Source organism: Elephantulus edwardii, unplaced genomic scaffold (genome assembly GCF_000299155.1).
Source record: "Elephantulus edwardii isolate Elephantulus edwardi_28Jun2011 unplaced genomic scaffold, EleEdw1.0 scaffold00030, whole genome shotgun sequence".
Taxonomy (NCBI): domain Eukaryota; kingdom Metazoa; phylum Chordata; class Mammalia; order Macroscelidea; family Macroscelididae; genus Elephantulus; species Elephantulus edwardii.
Window position 1 is genome coordinate 22,492,344 of NW_006399780.1, and position 14,697 is coordinate 22,507,040.

General features: G+C 36.0%; 1 protein-coding gene across 1 annotated transcript; it reads left to right on the forward strand.

Moving 5' to 3' along the window:
- The first annotated feature begins 640 nt into the window (after nt 1–640).
- Nucleotides 641–1,573, forward strand: LOC102855166 (olfactory receptor 6C2-like). The gene has a single exon (XM_006883950.1). The coding sequence runs from the start codon at nt 641–643 to the stop codon at nt 1,571–1,573; it is 933 nt and encodes a 310-aa protein (XP_006884012.1).
- Nucleotides 1,574–14,697: the final 13,124 nt, after the last annotated feature.

A 14,697-nucleotide genomic window follows, 5' to 3' on the forward strand; every position in this document is an offset into this window, starting at 1 on the left:
TTGATGAAAATGAAGATGGAATGTAAGTCTGAGGAGAAGCAATGAGGGATGAAAACATACAAAGAAATATCAATGGTAAGAGGGTTGGACGGGGAAAACTAATACTGTCTAGAGAGCTGTGGTGCATTTGAAACTAATTTATGAGAGCATCTCCGGAAAGAATAAATGCAATACTTTTAATTAGGCATTAAAATATACTGCATTCTTTACCTTTAGGGAATAAAAGAAATTACACATAGAACAACCTAAGAAGTAGACAGGAGAAGAGCTGTAATTGTGTGCAAGCATGGATGCATTTAGAGTCTAGAGCTATCCATGAAAGAAAATACATAAGAACATGCACTTGCAGGTCTTCAGAATGTGCATAGAGAATCCAGTTATATGGCATATTTTAAAATTTTAAAAAGAAGTAAAATGTCAAGTGAATACATCAAATAGAAAATTCTCAAGGCAAGTGCATTTATATTCCTCAGGGAGTGAAAAATTGGTAGTATTCAAATAAATTCTTTTCATAGTTGGACTCATCTTAAATTTTTTATAAGAAAAGTATAATGATTATAGATAAAATGTAATCTAAATGATCTATAATAAAATATTTCTGAATATTGTATGCAGCTTGGACAAAAGTCAAGAGTCAGTGATGAACCGTACTATAACAACGTTCGTTCTGCTGGGACTGACTGAGGATCCTCAACTGCAGGTTTTGGTGTTTATCTTTCTTTTTGTCACGTACGTGCTGAGTGTAACTGGAAATCTGACAATCATCATCCTTGTCTTACTGGATTCTCACCTTAAAACAGCCATGTACTTTTTTCTACAAAATTTCTCCTTCTTAGAGATCTCATTCACTTCTGCCTCTGTTCCCAGATACTTGTATAACATAGCAACAGGTGACCAGCTCATTTCTTATAATGCCTGTGCCAGTCAAGTTTTTTTCACTGACCTCTTTGGTGTAACAGAATTCTTCCTTTTGGCTGCCATGTCCTATGACCGCTATGTGGCGATTTGCAAACCCTTGCATTATGTGACCATCATGAGCAGCAAAGTGTGCAGAAGACTTGTCTTTTGCTGTTGGGTAGCTGGTCTATCGATTATAATCCCTCCCCTCAGCCTGGGATTAAATCTAGAATTCTGTGATTCAAATATCATTGATCATTTTATTTGTGATGCATCTCCTCTTTTGAAGATCTCCTGTTCAAATACTTGGTTCATGGAACAGACTGTTATAATCTGTGCTGTGCTGACACTCATTATAACACTCGTATGTGTCATTCTGTCCTATGTTTATATCATCAAGACAATTTTAAGATTTCCATCTGCTCAGCAAAAGAAAAAAGCCTTTTCTACTTGTTCTTCTCACATGATTGTCGTTTCTATTTCCTATGGCAGTTGCATATTCATCTACATCAAACCCTCAGCAAAAGAATCAGTGGCCATTAATAAAGGTGTGACAGTGCTCACAACTTCCATTGCTCCTATGCTGAACCCTTTCATCTACACCCTCAGGAACAAACAAGTAAAACAAGCCTTCAATGACTCACTTAAAAGAATTATAATATTTTCCAAGAAATAATGGAATCAGAAGTAGAGTTTACACATATATAGTGAACGTCCAAGATTCTCTCATCAGATTAACTTTCTCAAAATCTTACCTCACTTCATCTAAACTACATACTCATTTTCTCAAAAAAATTCCCTGAATCAACTTGTTCACAGCATTTTAATATTTGCATTCCAACTTCATCTCAAAATCAGTAATATCAAACAGTAAAACAAGTAAGATGAAAAATGTCTCTCTGAATCAGGAACATTAAAAGAGGGATTCAAGTATTGGATTCCTGACAACAAATTTCTACATTTTCCAGGGAAAAAAAATTGATGATAATCATCTCCTTTAATTAACTATTTCAAATGCCACATGAGTTGATTCATTTTAGAAATGTATACTGAGCCTTTTAAAAAAATCAGATATTCTTTGTTCTTTTTTCTCTTCAAAAAAATTAAAATTTTATTTAAAACATATAATTACTTGGGGAAAAAAGTTGAAAAATAATACAGTGAGTTCTTATCTACCCCAGACCAGTCTCCCCTTTAACTAACATCCTACATAAGTATGTTACATCCTACATAAGTATGCTACATCCTATATAAATATGTTTATCATATTCGGTGAGCCATTATTGTCAGAGTGACTTTATCTAAACTTTATATTCATAGATTTTAACTAATGTCCTTTTTTTCTGCTATTTTTTACATTTTAAGAAAAAGAGAAGGGAATAAAATCCCCAACAGTCTAACATATAGAAGTTAAAAAATTAGAAACAAGTATTTTTAAAAGGGGAAAATTCCCACAAAACGAACTTTTTTGGCTAATGAAATGGAATGATAAGCTTTATAATGCTGTAAAACCTTCTTCTCTTTTCCTTTTTAAACTCTGTATATTCTTCTGTGCTCTTCAGTTCTCCAGATTTATCTTTTGTTTTTATCTACATTTGAGTTTTCTCTTTGAGTTTGTGTGTTACTCACTGTAGTCTTTTTTTTTACACTTTTGTGATGTCTCTAGAATGTCATTCTAAAGACTAAGATGCACCTGCCTGTCACCATGATATTTGCAATTGTTTCATATACTTCTGAAAGTTAGACAATGTATAAGGAAGATTGAGGAAGGATTGATGCTTTTAAATTGTGATGTTCATGAAGAATTTTGAATATACTATAAACTGTCAAAAGAGGAAGCATAACTATTTTATAAGCTATGAAGCCTGAATACTATTTAGAGCCCAGGATGGTTAGACTTCATCTCTCAGACTCTGAGAAACTTTTGCAGGGGTGCCACTCCTTGGAAAAAGACATCATGGTGGGAAAAGCAGAGAACTAAAGATAGAAAGTTGGTTTGACACAATGATTGCCACAAAGGGCTAAAAAGCACAACAGCACGAAACCAGGTAAGCTTTTGATCTGGTCACTATGAGTCAAGGCAGACTGAAGGGCTTGTAACAACCACAATTAAAACCATCTGGTTTTCTTGTTGTCTAATATATCTTGACAACCTTTGGAGTTTTCCATATTTTGTTTCATTTATAATAGTTTTCTTGCTGTTTGAGTCTTGCATTTTCTGAAGTATTTTAAGTCTGGTTTGTAGTCTATATTCTATTTATCTCACATAATATAACAAACTGTGGCTGACTCTGAGAAGAGTGGGAATCCCAGAACATTTGATAATACTAATGAGAAACCTATACTTGGACCAAAAGGCAGTCATCAGAACAGAGCAAGGAAACACTGCATGGTTCAAAATTGGGAAGCACATATGCCAGGGATGTGTCCTGTCTCCATACCTTTTCAACCTGTACGCAGAACAGATTATCCGGGAGGCTGGGCTCTATGAGGAGAAATGTGGTGTCAAGATGGGTGGAAGATCTATCAACAATCTGCATTATGCAGATACAACCTTGTTTGCTGAAACTGAGGAGGACCTGAAGCACTTGCTGCAGAGGATCAAGGACTGTAGCCTTCAGTATGGATTGAGGCTCAATGTCAGGAAGACAAAGATTCTCACAACTGGACCAATTGGCATCAGGATGGATGGTGAAGAGATTGAGATTGTACACAGCTTTAGTTTGCTTGGCTCCACAGTCAACATCTTGGCACCAGTAGCCAGGAAATTAACAGGTGTATTGGCATGGGAAAGTCTGCTGTTAAGGACCTCTCCAAAGTACTGAAGAACAATGGTGTCTCTCTGGAGACTAAGGTGCATCTGATACAGGCCATGGTCTTTGCAATCACTTGTTATGCATCAGAGAGTTGGACAATGACTAGGGAGGATAGAAGGAGAATTGATGCCTTTGAGCTGTGGTGCTGGAGAAGAGTGTTGAGAGTACCATGGACTGCTAGGAAAACAAACATTCATCCTGGAGAAGGTTAAACCGGGTGGCTCTTTGAAAGCAAGGATTCTGAGGTTCCGTCTAACATACTTTGGACATGTTGTGAGGAGAGACAGGTCCTTGGAGAAGGACCATCATGCTTGGGAGGGTGGAGGGACAGCGCAGGAGGGGAAGGCCCTCTATGAGGTGGATTGATTCAGTGACTGGGTAATCGGGATGGAAGTGTCAGAGACAGTGCGATTGGCACAGGACAGAGCAGAGTTTAGGGCTGTTGTACATAGGGTTGCTATGAGTCGCAAGCCACTCGATGGCACATAACAACAACAACAATATCTTCTATGGCATCTGACAATTTTTAATTATATACAAGACATTGTATTTCTGGAGCTTTAAATGTTATAAGCTGCAATAATGGTATCATATTATAAAAAGGAGGTTCATTTGGCTTCTTCCAAAATCATGATTAGTAGTTTGAAGATAATTTAAGTTAAAAACTCAAAAATGTATTTCTTCTTAATGCATTTCAATCAAATAGGAAGCCATTTCATGCAAGAAGGACACAATTCATTTGTTTTAAAGTTGAATTTTGCATCTGTTGTATTTTTTCTCACACATCTTGTTTTCTATTTACCCCATTTCTTTGTACTCAATATGCTTGAGTAGTATGAATTAAATATTTAATAAATTTTTAAAACTTGAAATTTTTGACATTAAGTCAATCCTTCCAACAGAAATTTTAGGAAGGAAAAATAGAGTTCTGTAAGTTTAGTTGCCTCGTGGTAAGAAGCTGCACTGCTATCTCAATGGTACACTGTTCAAATAACCAGTTGCTACACATGTTGTAAGGAGGGACAGGTCCTTGAAGAGGGGCATCATGCTTGGGAGGGTGGAGGGACGGCGAAAGAGGGAAAGGCCCTGTATGAGGTGGATTGATTCAGTGACTGGGGTAATCGAGATGGGTGTGTCAGAGGCAATGCGATTGGCACAGGATAGAGCAGGGTTTAGGGCTGTTGTACATAGGGTTGCTATGAGTCACAAACGACTTGATGACACATAACATCAACGACAACAACAACAACACAGGAGAAGGATGGGTAGTATCTTTCCACTGATTAAATGGTCCCTGAAAACCTACCAGAGGGTTGGCTATGAGTCCATTCTGTCTTGACAGCACACAACAACAACAATAGTATGATTTAATAGTTTCAAATAAAGAGTTTCTATTTTGTGGTCATTATCTTTTTATCTCATTTTTATGGTTTAAATTAATGTTTTTAAAATTGATATTCTCCATTCTTAATTTTGTTTCTTTGATTATTTTTAAACCATCTTAATCCAGTTATACATAAACTGTACATTATATACCTATTAAAAATATCTTTTATTGACAAAAAAATAAGTGTAAGATGTATATTGAATGAGAAAATAAGTTTTGCAATAAAAGTATAATAGAAACTAACATAAGAGTTTATATAATTTAAAACTATTGTGTAAACAGACATTCTACTTCTCCTCTTTTAGTTTGTCTTTGTATCTTTCACGGTCTTGTGATTTTGGAAGCTATGTCATTATTATTCCAATTACCAGCAAAGCCACCTATCGCAGAGAGATTTTAGCTGGGTTTCCATATTAAGTTAGACTAGGAAGAAAGACTCACTGATCAAAAACATTGATCAATAAAAACTTTAGTAATAGTGTCTATGGTATTTTCAATCACTTCTTATGCCCTTAAAACCTGAACTATGAATCTGAAACCTGCCCTATCTTATCACTTTCTGCAAGAATTGACCCTTCCCTAAATTGTATCTTAACATCAAGAAAATAAAGATCCTCACCACAGGGCCAACAGACTGTGTCATAACAGATGGAGAAAGGATTAAGGTTGTTAAGGATTTCACCTTGCTTGGATCCACTATCAGTACTCTTTGTATCATAAGAAGAGTTGCACTGGGAAAATATACTGTCAAGGATCTTTCCAGAGTGCTAAAGAGTGATGATATCAGCTTAGACGCTAAGTTGTGTCTTATCCAGGCCATGATCTTATAAATTGTTTGCCATGTATTGGAGAGCTGGGTAATAAAAAAGGATGACAGAAGAAGAATCAATACCTTTGAGTTGTGGTGCTGGAAAAGAGTATTGGACTGCTAAGAAAACATACAGGTCTATCCTGGAAAGAGTAAAACCAGGTTGTTCCTTGGAGACAAGAATTTTGAGGCTCTGTCTCAAAAACCTTGGACATGTTGCCAGGAGGGACAAATCCTTGGAAAAGGACATCATTCTGGAAGGGTAGACAGTCAGTGCAGAAGAAGAAGACCCTAGATGAGATGGATGGATGCAATGACTGTGGCAATGGGGTCAGGTGTGTCAGAGACAGAAAGTTAATTCAGAATAGGACAAGTTTAAGAGTCATTGTTCATTGGCTTGCCAGGAGTCATAGATCACTCAACAACACATAACAACAATAACATGCCCAAAGTATATGAGACATAGTTTCACCATCCTTACCTCTAAGGTAAGTTGAGGTGAAAAGAGGCCTTTTTTTTTAAAGGGTAGAAAAGATAAAGGGTCAGTGAAGAGAAGAAGACCGTGAGTAAAATGGATTAACACAGTGATCACAGCAATGGGATAAAGTATGTCAGAGATAATGAGGATATGAGGATGGCACAAGAGAATGAAAGTTGCAAATCTGTTGCTTTGAAGGGTTGTTATGAGTCAACAACATCTAAAAACAACCACTTCCAAGAAGCACAGGGGTTTCACTTTCTCCAAGGCAGAAAAGTTTGTTCTCTTGACAGTCCATGAAATATTCATTTCTAAACCACAAATCAAAGGCATTGATTCGTCTTCTGTCATTCTTAGTCACTGTCCAACTATCAGATGCATAGCATGTAATAGAGAAGACCATATCTTGGATGAAGTGTACCCTAGTCTTTAAACTGACATTTTTACTCTACCATACTCTGGAGAAGTTCCTGACAACAGATTTTCAGAATGTGATTATGTTTATTCCTTGACCGTCAGCCAGGAAATCAAAAGACAAATTGCACTGGGGAAAATCTGCTGTCAAGGACCTCTCCAGAGTACTGAAGAGCAACAATGTCAGTCTGGAGACTAAGGTGTGCCTGATTCAGGCCATGATCTTTGCAATTAATTGCTCTACATCAGAAAGTTGGACAATGACGAGGGATGACAGAATTGATACCTTTGAGCTGTGGTGCTGGAGAATTGTTTTGAATATACCATGTACTGCTAGGAGAACAAACAGGTTTGTCCTGAAGAAGGTGAAACCAGGGTGCTCCTTGGAGGCAAGTACTCTGAAGCTTCATCTTTGGGTGTTGCAAGGAGGAACCAATTCTTAGAGAGGGACATCATGCTTGTGAGGGTGGACAGACAGCACAAGAGAGGAAGACCCTTGATGAGATGAATTGACTTAATTACTGAGGTAATGGGGGTAGGTGTCAGAGACAAGGTTGCACAGGATTAGCAGGGTGCAGGGCTGTTGTACATATAGGTTGCTATGAGTCACATGTGACTCAATGGCACATAACAACATTAGTACCAAGTATGTCAGTAGTGGATCCAAGTAAGATTAATTTGTTGACATCTTCACTCTTTCCCTCAGCTATCATGATATTATGTTTTGGCTTGGTAGTGAGGATTTTTGTTTTCTTGATATTGAAATGTAATCTATATTGAAGGCTATAATCTTTGATCTTCTACAACCAACAATAAAGCCATTCTCCATTTCAAAGAGCAAGGTTGTGTTATCTGCATAGCATAGGTTGTTGATTAGTCTTCCTCCAAGAAGAATGTGATCTTGATGCCACCTTCTTCTTCAAAAACCCCAGCTTCTCTATTGATTTATTCAACATACAGAAGGAATGGTTATGGGGAAAGGATACAGTCCTAAGGTACACCTTACTTGATTTTAAGCCATGGAGTGTTCCCTTGATCTGTTCAGAAAACAGCCTCTTGATCCAAGTATAGTTTTCACATAAGCACAATTAAATATTCAGCATTGCACAATTTGGTGTGTAGAGAGAGTGAGTTAAGAAAATGGGAAGTATCTGCCAGGGAAATGAAAAGATAGAGTAATAATAGACAAGGTCCAATGGTGATTAATTTCATAAAACATAGTGACTACATGAAACACAGTGAGAATGAAGAATTGTGTGAAACACAATGTAAGCAAACTGATATAAAAATGAAAAAAAACCTTTATTCTGAATCTCTTCTCATGCAATATAGAAAAATTAATTCAAATAGATTGAAGTCTAATATGCAAAAAGTATAAGAAAACAAAATACTTATCACAAAGATCATCTAGAAAGATTACAAAGCAAAGAAGTAAAATAGTGATAAATTTGATTTTAACAAAATTGAATACTCTTCTATTTCAAAAGGTACCAAAAAGAGAACAAAATATAGAATAGGGTTTGATAAAATATATTGATATTTCAAATACATGCACAGCACATGAAACATATATCCAAACTCTATAATAAGAAGACCCAAGCTACTAATAATGGGCAAAAATTTTAAATGTATATTTTATAAAAGAAGATAGATGTACTATAAATAATCGTATGGAAAAAATGGCAACTTTACAAATAAAATTCACAGAAAAATAACAAAATGCACTCATTAGTACTGACAGCAATGAGAAAGCAAAGCATTTGATAATTTTCTAAACATGGGCATCAATCTTTCAGGTTTTAATTCCGTTAATTATTCTGAAAATGAACAAATATGATTCCATAATAATGAATCTTGAATACTTTTCTATTAATGTATAAAATTATTTTAAGCATCAGTGATCATTCATAGATGGATATTTTAAAAACTGTTGTGAACAGCAAAAATATACAATTATTGAATTAAACACAATATGAATAAAGAATAGTATGAAACATCTATATACAAACTTTGTGAGCAAACCAATGTAAAATTAAAAATACAATATCAAGAAGACAAAGATTCTCACCACTGGGCCAATTGGCAGCATCAGGATGGATGGTGAAGCGATTGAGATTGTTAACAGCTTTAGTTTGCTTGACTCCACAGTCAACACTCTTGGCACCAGCAGCCAGGAAAGTAAAAAACATATAGCAATGGGAAAGTCTGCTGTTAGGGACCAATCCAGAGTATTGAAGAGCAATGATGTCACTCTGGAGACTAAGGTGCACCTGATATAGGCCATAGTCTTTGCAATCACTTGATACGCATCAGAGAGCTGGAAAATGACTAGAGACGATAGAAGGAGAATTGATGCCTTTGAACTGTAGTGCTGGAGAATAGTACTGAATATACCATGGACTGCTAAGAAAACTAACAGGTTCATACTGAAGAGGGTTAAACTGGGCTCTTCCTTGTAGGTAAAGATTCTGAATCTTCATCTGACATACTTTGGACATGTTGCAAGAAGGAACCAATCCTTAGAGAGGGACGTCATGCGTGGGTGGGTGGAGGGACAGCGCAGGAGAGGAAGACCCTCTATGACATGGATTGATACAGTGACTGGAGTGGGGGGTGTGTGTGTCAGAGACAGTGTGACTGGGTTTAAGGCTGTTGTACATAGTGTCGCTCTAAGTCACAGGCCACTTGACGACACATAACAACAACAACAACAAAAATTTCAACTCCAATGTTACATTACTATAATGGACTGAAATTAAATGCAATAAAATTACATATATTAGTAATTTTAAGATTTCTTGCTGTTGTTGATTGCCTTCAAGTTGAGCACAACTCATAGCGACCCTATGAACAAAAGGCCTGAAGCCCCTCTACAACTGTAGATATTTATCAAAGTTCATAGAGTTTCAGAGGTATGTTATTTAGGAAGTGGCTGCCACTTCCGCTTCCAAAATTGGTGCATATATATTAATCTTAAAGTTGGTTCAATTCTAAATATGTATTTTTAATTTAATGTTAATTCATTTGTAAATACTAAATGTAATACATTTGGCTACATTTTCAGCAAGAAAATTATGGAAAGATGATCCAAAATACTATATTTTTAGCAACTATTTTAAGTTGTTTTTCTAGCTTCACATTCATATTTATTGTTCTGTTTGTTCAATTCAACAAATGTATTAAAATATATCTATTATATCTACTATCTATGTATATCTGTTTTAATATTCATATCTACTTTAATATAGCTACATATTAAAAAAATTAAAGGAAAACAAGTATCTGTGATCTTTTAGGTACTTTACATGTTGTTGCTTGTTACTTTATACCTTCGAGTCAGAATTGACTCTTAGCTGACCCTCCAACAGAGGCTTTTTAGAGGCTGTAAATTGCACAGGAGGAGATTGTACATCTTTCTCCTATGGAAAAGCTGGTGAATTTTGAACTGTGTGCCTCTGGGATTGCAATGCAATGTCTTACCACTAGGCCACAAGAGTACAAATTAATTTTTAAAATAAATGAAAAACAGAATGAGGGTAGTTATGTCTTTTTTTTTTAAATTATATTCTTACTATTTTCCTCCTAGTCTGATTTAAACACTCTGGATGTTGTTATCTCTTGCATCTAAAAGTTATACTACCATTGTTATAATGTTAATTTTCATTTGTTTTCTCAAAGGTCATTGCAGAAATGGTTCATTAGTGATTTTGAAACTTGATCACTAAGGTTCTTCTTTATTACCTTAGTCGCATATTTAGCAAATTTAAAAAAAATCGAGAGAGACTTGCACGGGAAAACCCTTCTTTGACCAAAGAAAGACACTTGAGAATAACACAGCTACCAATGTGAAAGAGTTCCTTTTAATTAGCTTTTCTTTTCAGTAAAGAGAAATAAAAGGGAAAAAAATTCTAGATCTGTGAAAGCATAGCATCTACTTTAGACAATTGATTGCATTTTGTTAGTCACTCTACAAAAATCACAATTTGATAGAAAACCCAAAGGAGTTTTCCAGTCCTAGGCTGTTGTAATGTGCTGAGACTAAGAATCTCTGTGCTGGTTTTCAACTATTACATTCACTTTAAAATATGTTGTTGTTGTTGTTGTTATGTGCCGTCGTGTCACTTGCTACTCATAGCGACCTTATGTACGACAGCCCTAAACTCTGCTCTATCCTGTGCCAATCGCACTGTCTCTGATACACCCATCTGGTTACCCCAGTCACTAAATCAATCCACCTCATAGAGGGCCTTCCCCTCCTGCGCTGTCCCTCCACCCTCCCAAGCATTACTAAAGCGATATGTATACAGCTATACATAAAATTGTAATTAACTCATTGAAGGATTTGGTTAACTGTTAAAGTGTGATAAAACCTCTTATCTCAGGTGTCTTTTTTTGAGACTTTAGTTATAATAACTTAATATTTCCCAAATATTTAAAAGTTAGAAATGTAAATTTTAGTAGAGGTATTCATGAAATATTGTAGTTAATGTTCATTAAATTGGCATATAGTGTGTAGTCTGATAGAATTATTTTAAGCAACACTTATTTGATAATCTTTCAGAAACAGTAAGATTTGGTGAACTCAAATTTCTGGAATTGAAAATTAAGAATTAATGACTGGGCATTTCTATCCCAAGTTAGAATTGTGTACTGGACATATGAATAAGGTTAAGAAACAGATATTGGAGAACAGATAGATAAATCATATAAAGTGCTTATTTTAGTATTTAGCATGAAACTTTTTAGCTTTTATAGTAAATTCTCAAGAATAAAAGCAGAGAATAAAAAGAAACACAGTATTAAAAATATAAAAGCTCAATTTCAATTTAATTTTCTTAGTGATGATATTTTGATAATCCATCAAGATGTTTATGGAATAGTTGTGAGGATTTTTGTTTTATATTGAGGTATAATCCTTAGAGGTCTTTCATCTTGATCAATTAGTACTTTAAGCCTTCTTCATTGGAAAATAAAGGTCTTCAAAGTTTTACTCTGTCCGAGTTTAAGATAGACAGTACTTTGAGAAGGTAGTTCTTAGTCAAAGTTTGAGAGTTTTCCAACTTTAGAAATTCCTATTTGGGCAATATGTAACACAATGTTTTGATGCTCTGCATAAGATTATATTTTGGTGATGTACCTCCAGCAGCATAGCAACAAAAAAGCCACCATAGTATAAGAAATTGATTGACAGAAGAGCTGTGATAATAAATAGAATGAGAGTGTTGAAATTCAAGACTTTCATTTCAGACTTTAGATTTTTCATTTTATAGTGTCTAACTAGGGAAGTTCTGGTGGCCTAGTGGTAAGAACAGAGCTACAATCCCAAAGGTGCTTGATTTGAATCCATCAACTACTCTGAGGGAGAGGAGGAAGGGCAATCCCCTTGTGCAATTTACTGGCCCTGAAAACCCACTGGAGGATCAGCAGTGAATCAGTTCTCACCCAATGGTACACAATAACAACAATATCTGGCTAGAAAGTGCGATGACATTTTGGAGATCAAGACTTCAAGAAAATTCCCAAAGACAGAGAAAATCTTAGGAAATACTAAGAAAGAAAACTGTCAAGTATCAATGCAAATGAAGCAAACAAGAAAATATTGATATTCTATCCCATAAGTATCATGTTCCACTGCGTCTGAAATAACTCCTAATTGATTCTGCAATGAGTTTTCAGAGGCTCTAAATCACACAGGAAGAGATTGTTCATCTCAGACATTATCCCTTGGAGCAGCTGGTGAATTTGAACTGTGCGCCTTTGACTTGATATAATTGCTTTCTCTCTAGGCTACCAGAACTCCCTGAGAGAGAAAACTGATGCCTCAAATCGCTGTTATGGTTAGTTATCTTCTAGTTGGTTCTTACTCAATGCTGTATACAACAAAATGAAACACTGCTTACTGTTGCACCACCTTCACAATTGTTGCTATATTTGAGTCTATTGTTGCAGCCATTGCATCTATACATCTAATTAAGGCTCATCCTCTTTTTCTCTGCCTCTTTATTGTTTCAGGTAGGATGTCCTCCATGAGTTAGCCTCCTCTGATAACTTGTCTAAAGGAAATGAGAATAGAAAGCAAAAAGATAATGGAAAAATAATATATGATTTGTTATAGGAAATTCTGAGAAAATATTACAAATATTGTAGTGAAAAGTCCACATTTCACTTAGAAATCTCCTAAACATATAAGTAAAAGGGAATGTTTGATAAATTTGGCATTAATGGCTTTATTATAATGTTGGAGATAAAAGATTATTACAATATATTCAAAATTAAAGACACAGTAACCAAACAATAAAATTCTTTGTCAGGTATATTTTGTAAGGGTTTTTTTTAAGAAAAAGAAAAAAGTAAGGGGGAGCTCTGGTGTCCTAGTAGTAGGTAAGAAGCTGTGCTGCTAACCTAAAGACCATACCTCTCTGAAGTTTAGAATCTACCACCAACTCAAAAGCAAAAAGATGAGCAATTTCTTCCCTTGTGATATACAGCCTTGAAAGCTCATTGTAGACTCAGCTGTTAGTTACTTCTGAGTCATAGGCCAAGAGGTTTTTGAGTTTTATATAGTGAACGTGTAAGTTTTTGGCATTTGATTGATGACAAACTTAGTCACAATTAAAGCCAGTAGAACTAGACCAAGTGTTTATTATTTTAATAATTTTTTACTTCACATTATTAATAAGACACTTTTAAATATTAACTGAAGAAATTAACTTCTAAAAAGTTGTGATTATACCACGCAGTAATGTGTATTTTGATACAATATATGTTAATATTATATGCCAAAATATGTTGTTGTTGTTGTTCTTATCTGCCATTGAGTCACCTGCAACTTATAGTGACTCTATGTACAACAGTCTAAACTCTGCCAGACACTGTACAATCTCACCATCTCTGACACACCTGCCCCCATTATTACCCAAGTCGCTGAATCATCGAAGGTCTTCCACTCCTGTGCTGTTCCTCCACCCCTCCCAAGCATGTCCCTCTCCAAGGACTGGTCCCTCCTTGCAATATGTCCAAAGTATGTCAGACGAAGCTTCAGAATCCTTGCCTACAAGGAGCAGCCTGGCTTCACCCTCTCCAGGACAAACCTGTACATTTTCTTAGCAGTCCATGGTATATTCAATACTCTTCTCCAACACCACAGCTCGAAGGCATCAATTCTCCTTCTACCATCCCTAGTCATTGTCCAGCTCTCTGATGTATAGCAAGTAATTGCAAAGACCATAGAATGTATCAGGTGCTCCTTAGTCTCTTGCACTTCAGCACTTTAGAGGTCCCTAACAGCAGATTGTCCCATCACAATACATCTTTCAATTTCCTGGCTGCTAGTGCCAAGAGTATTGACTATGGAGACAAGCAAACCAAAACTGTGAATAATCTCAATCTCTTCACCATCCGTTATGATGTTGTCAATCGGCCCGGTGTTGAGAATCTTTGTTTTCTTGATATTGAGACTCTATCCGTACTGAGATGTGCAGGTTTGCTCTGCTCCCAGGAGCGAGGCAAGCCAGGCTTGGCTTAGGGTTTAAGGCAGGAGGCAGCTTTTAGCCCCAAAGGGAGTGGGGAGAGGAGGTGGCCATGTTCTTCCTGGTTGGCTCCTCCCAGGGTTTCTGTGACTTCTCCTTGGCCGGAAAAGCACTCGACTCCAAAAGCTTGCCGTAATTCCTGCACTCGCACCACCATGCTCCCTCTGGCAAGGAGAAGTCACAGAAACCCTGGGAGGAGCCAACCAGGAAGAACATGGCTGCCTCATATCTCTCAATGTATGTTTCAAAGTAAGGAGTTTAAAAAAAACAATGTATGTTTCAAAGTAAGGAGTTAAAAAAAGTTTTATAGTTTCAAAACATTTATGATTGAAAAATTTTAAAATAAAAAGATTTGTAGATTTTATTGA

Bases quoted from the DNA above. Each gene is read 5' to 3' on its own strand.
- LOC102855166 (XM_006883950.1), top strand. From the start codon at position 641: ATGAACCGTACTATAACAACGTTCGTTCTGCTGGGACTGACTGAGGAT.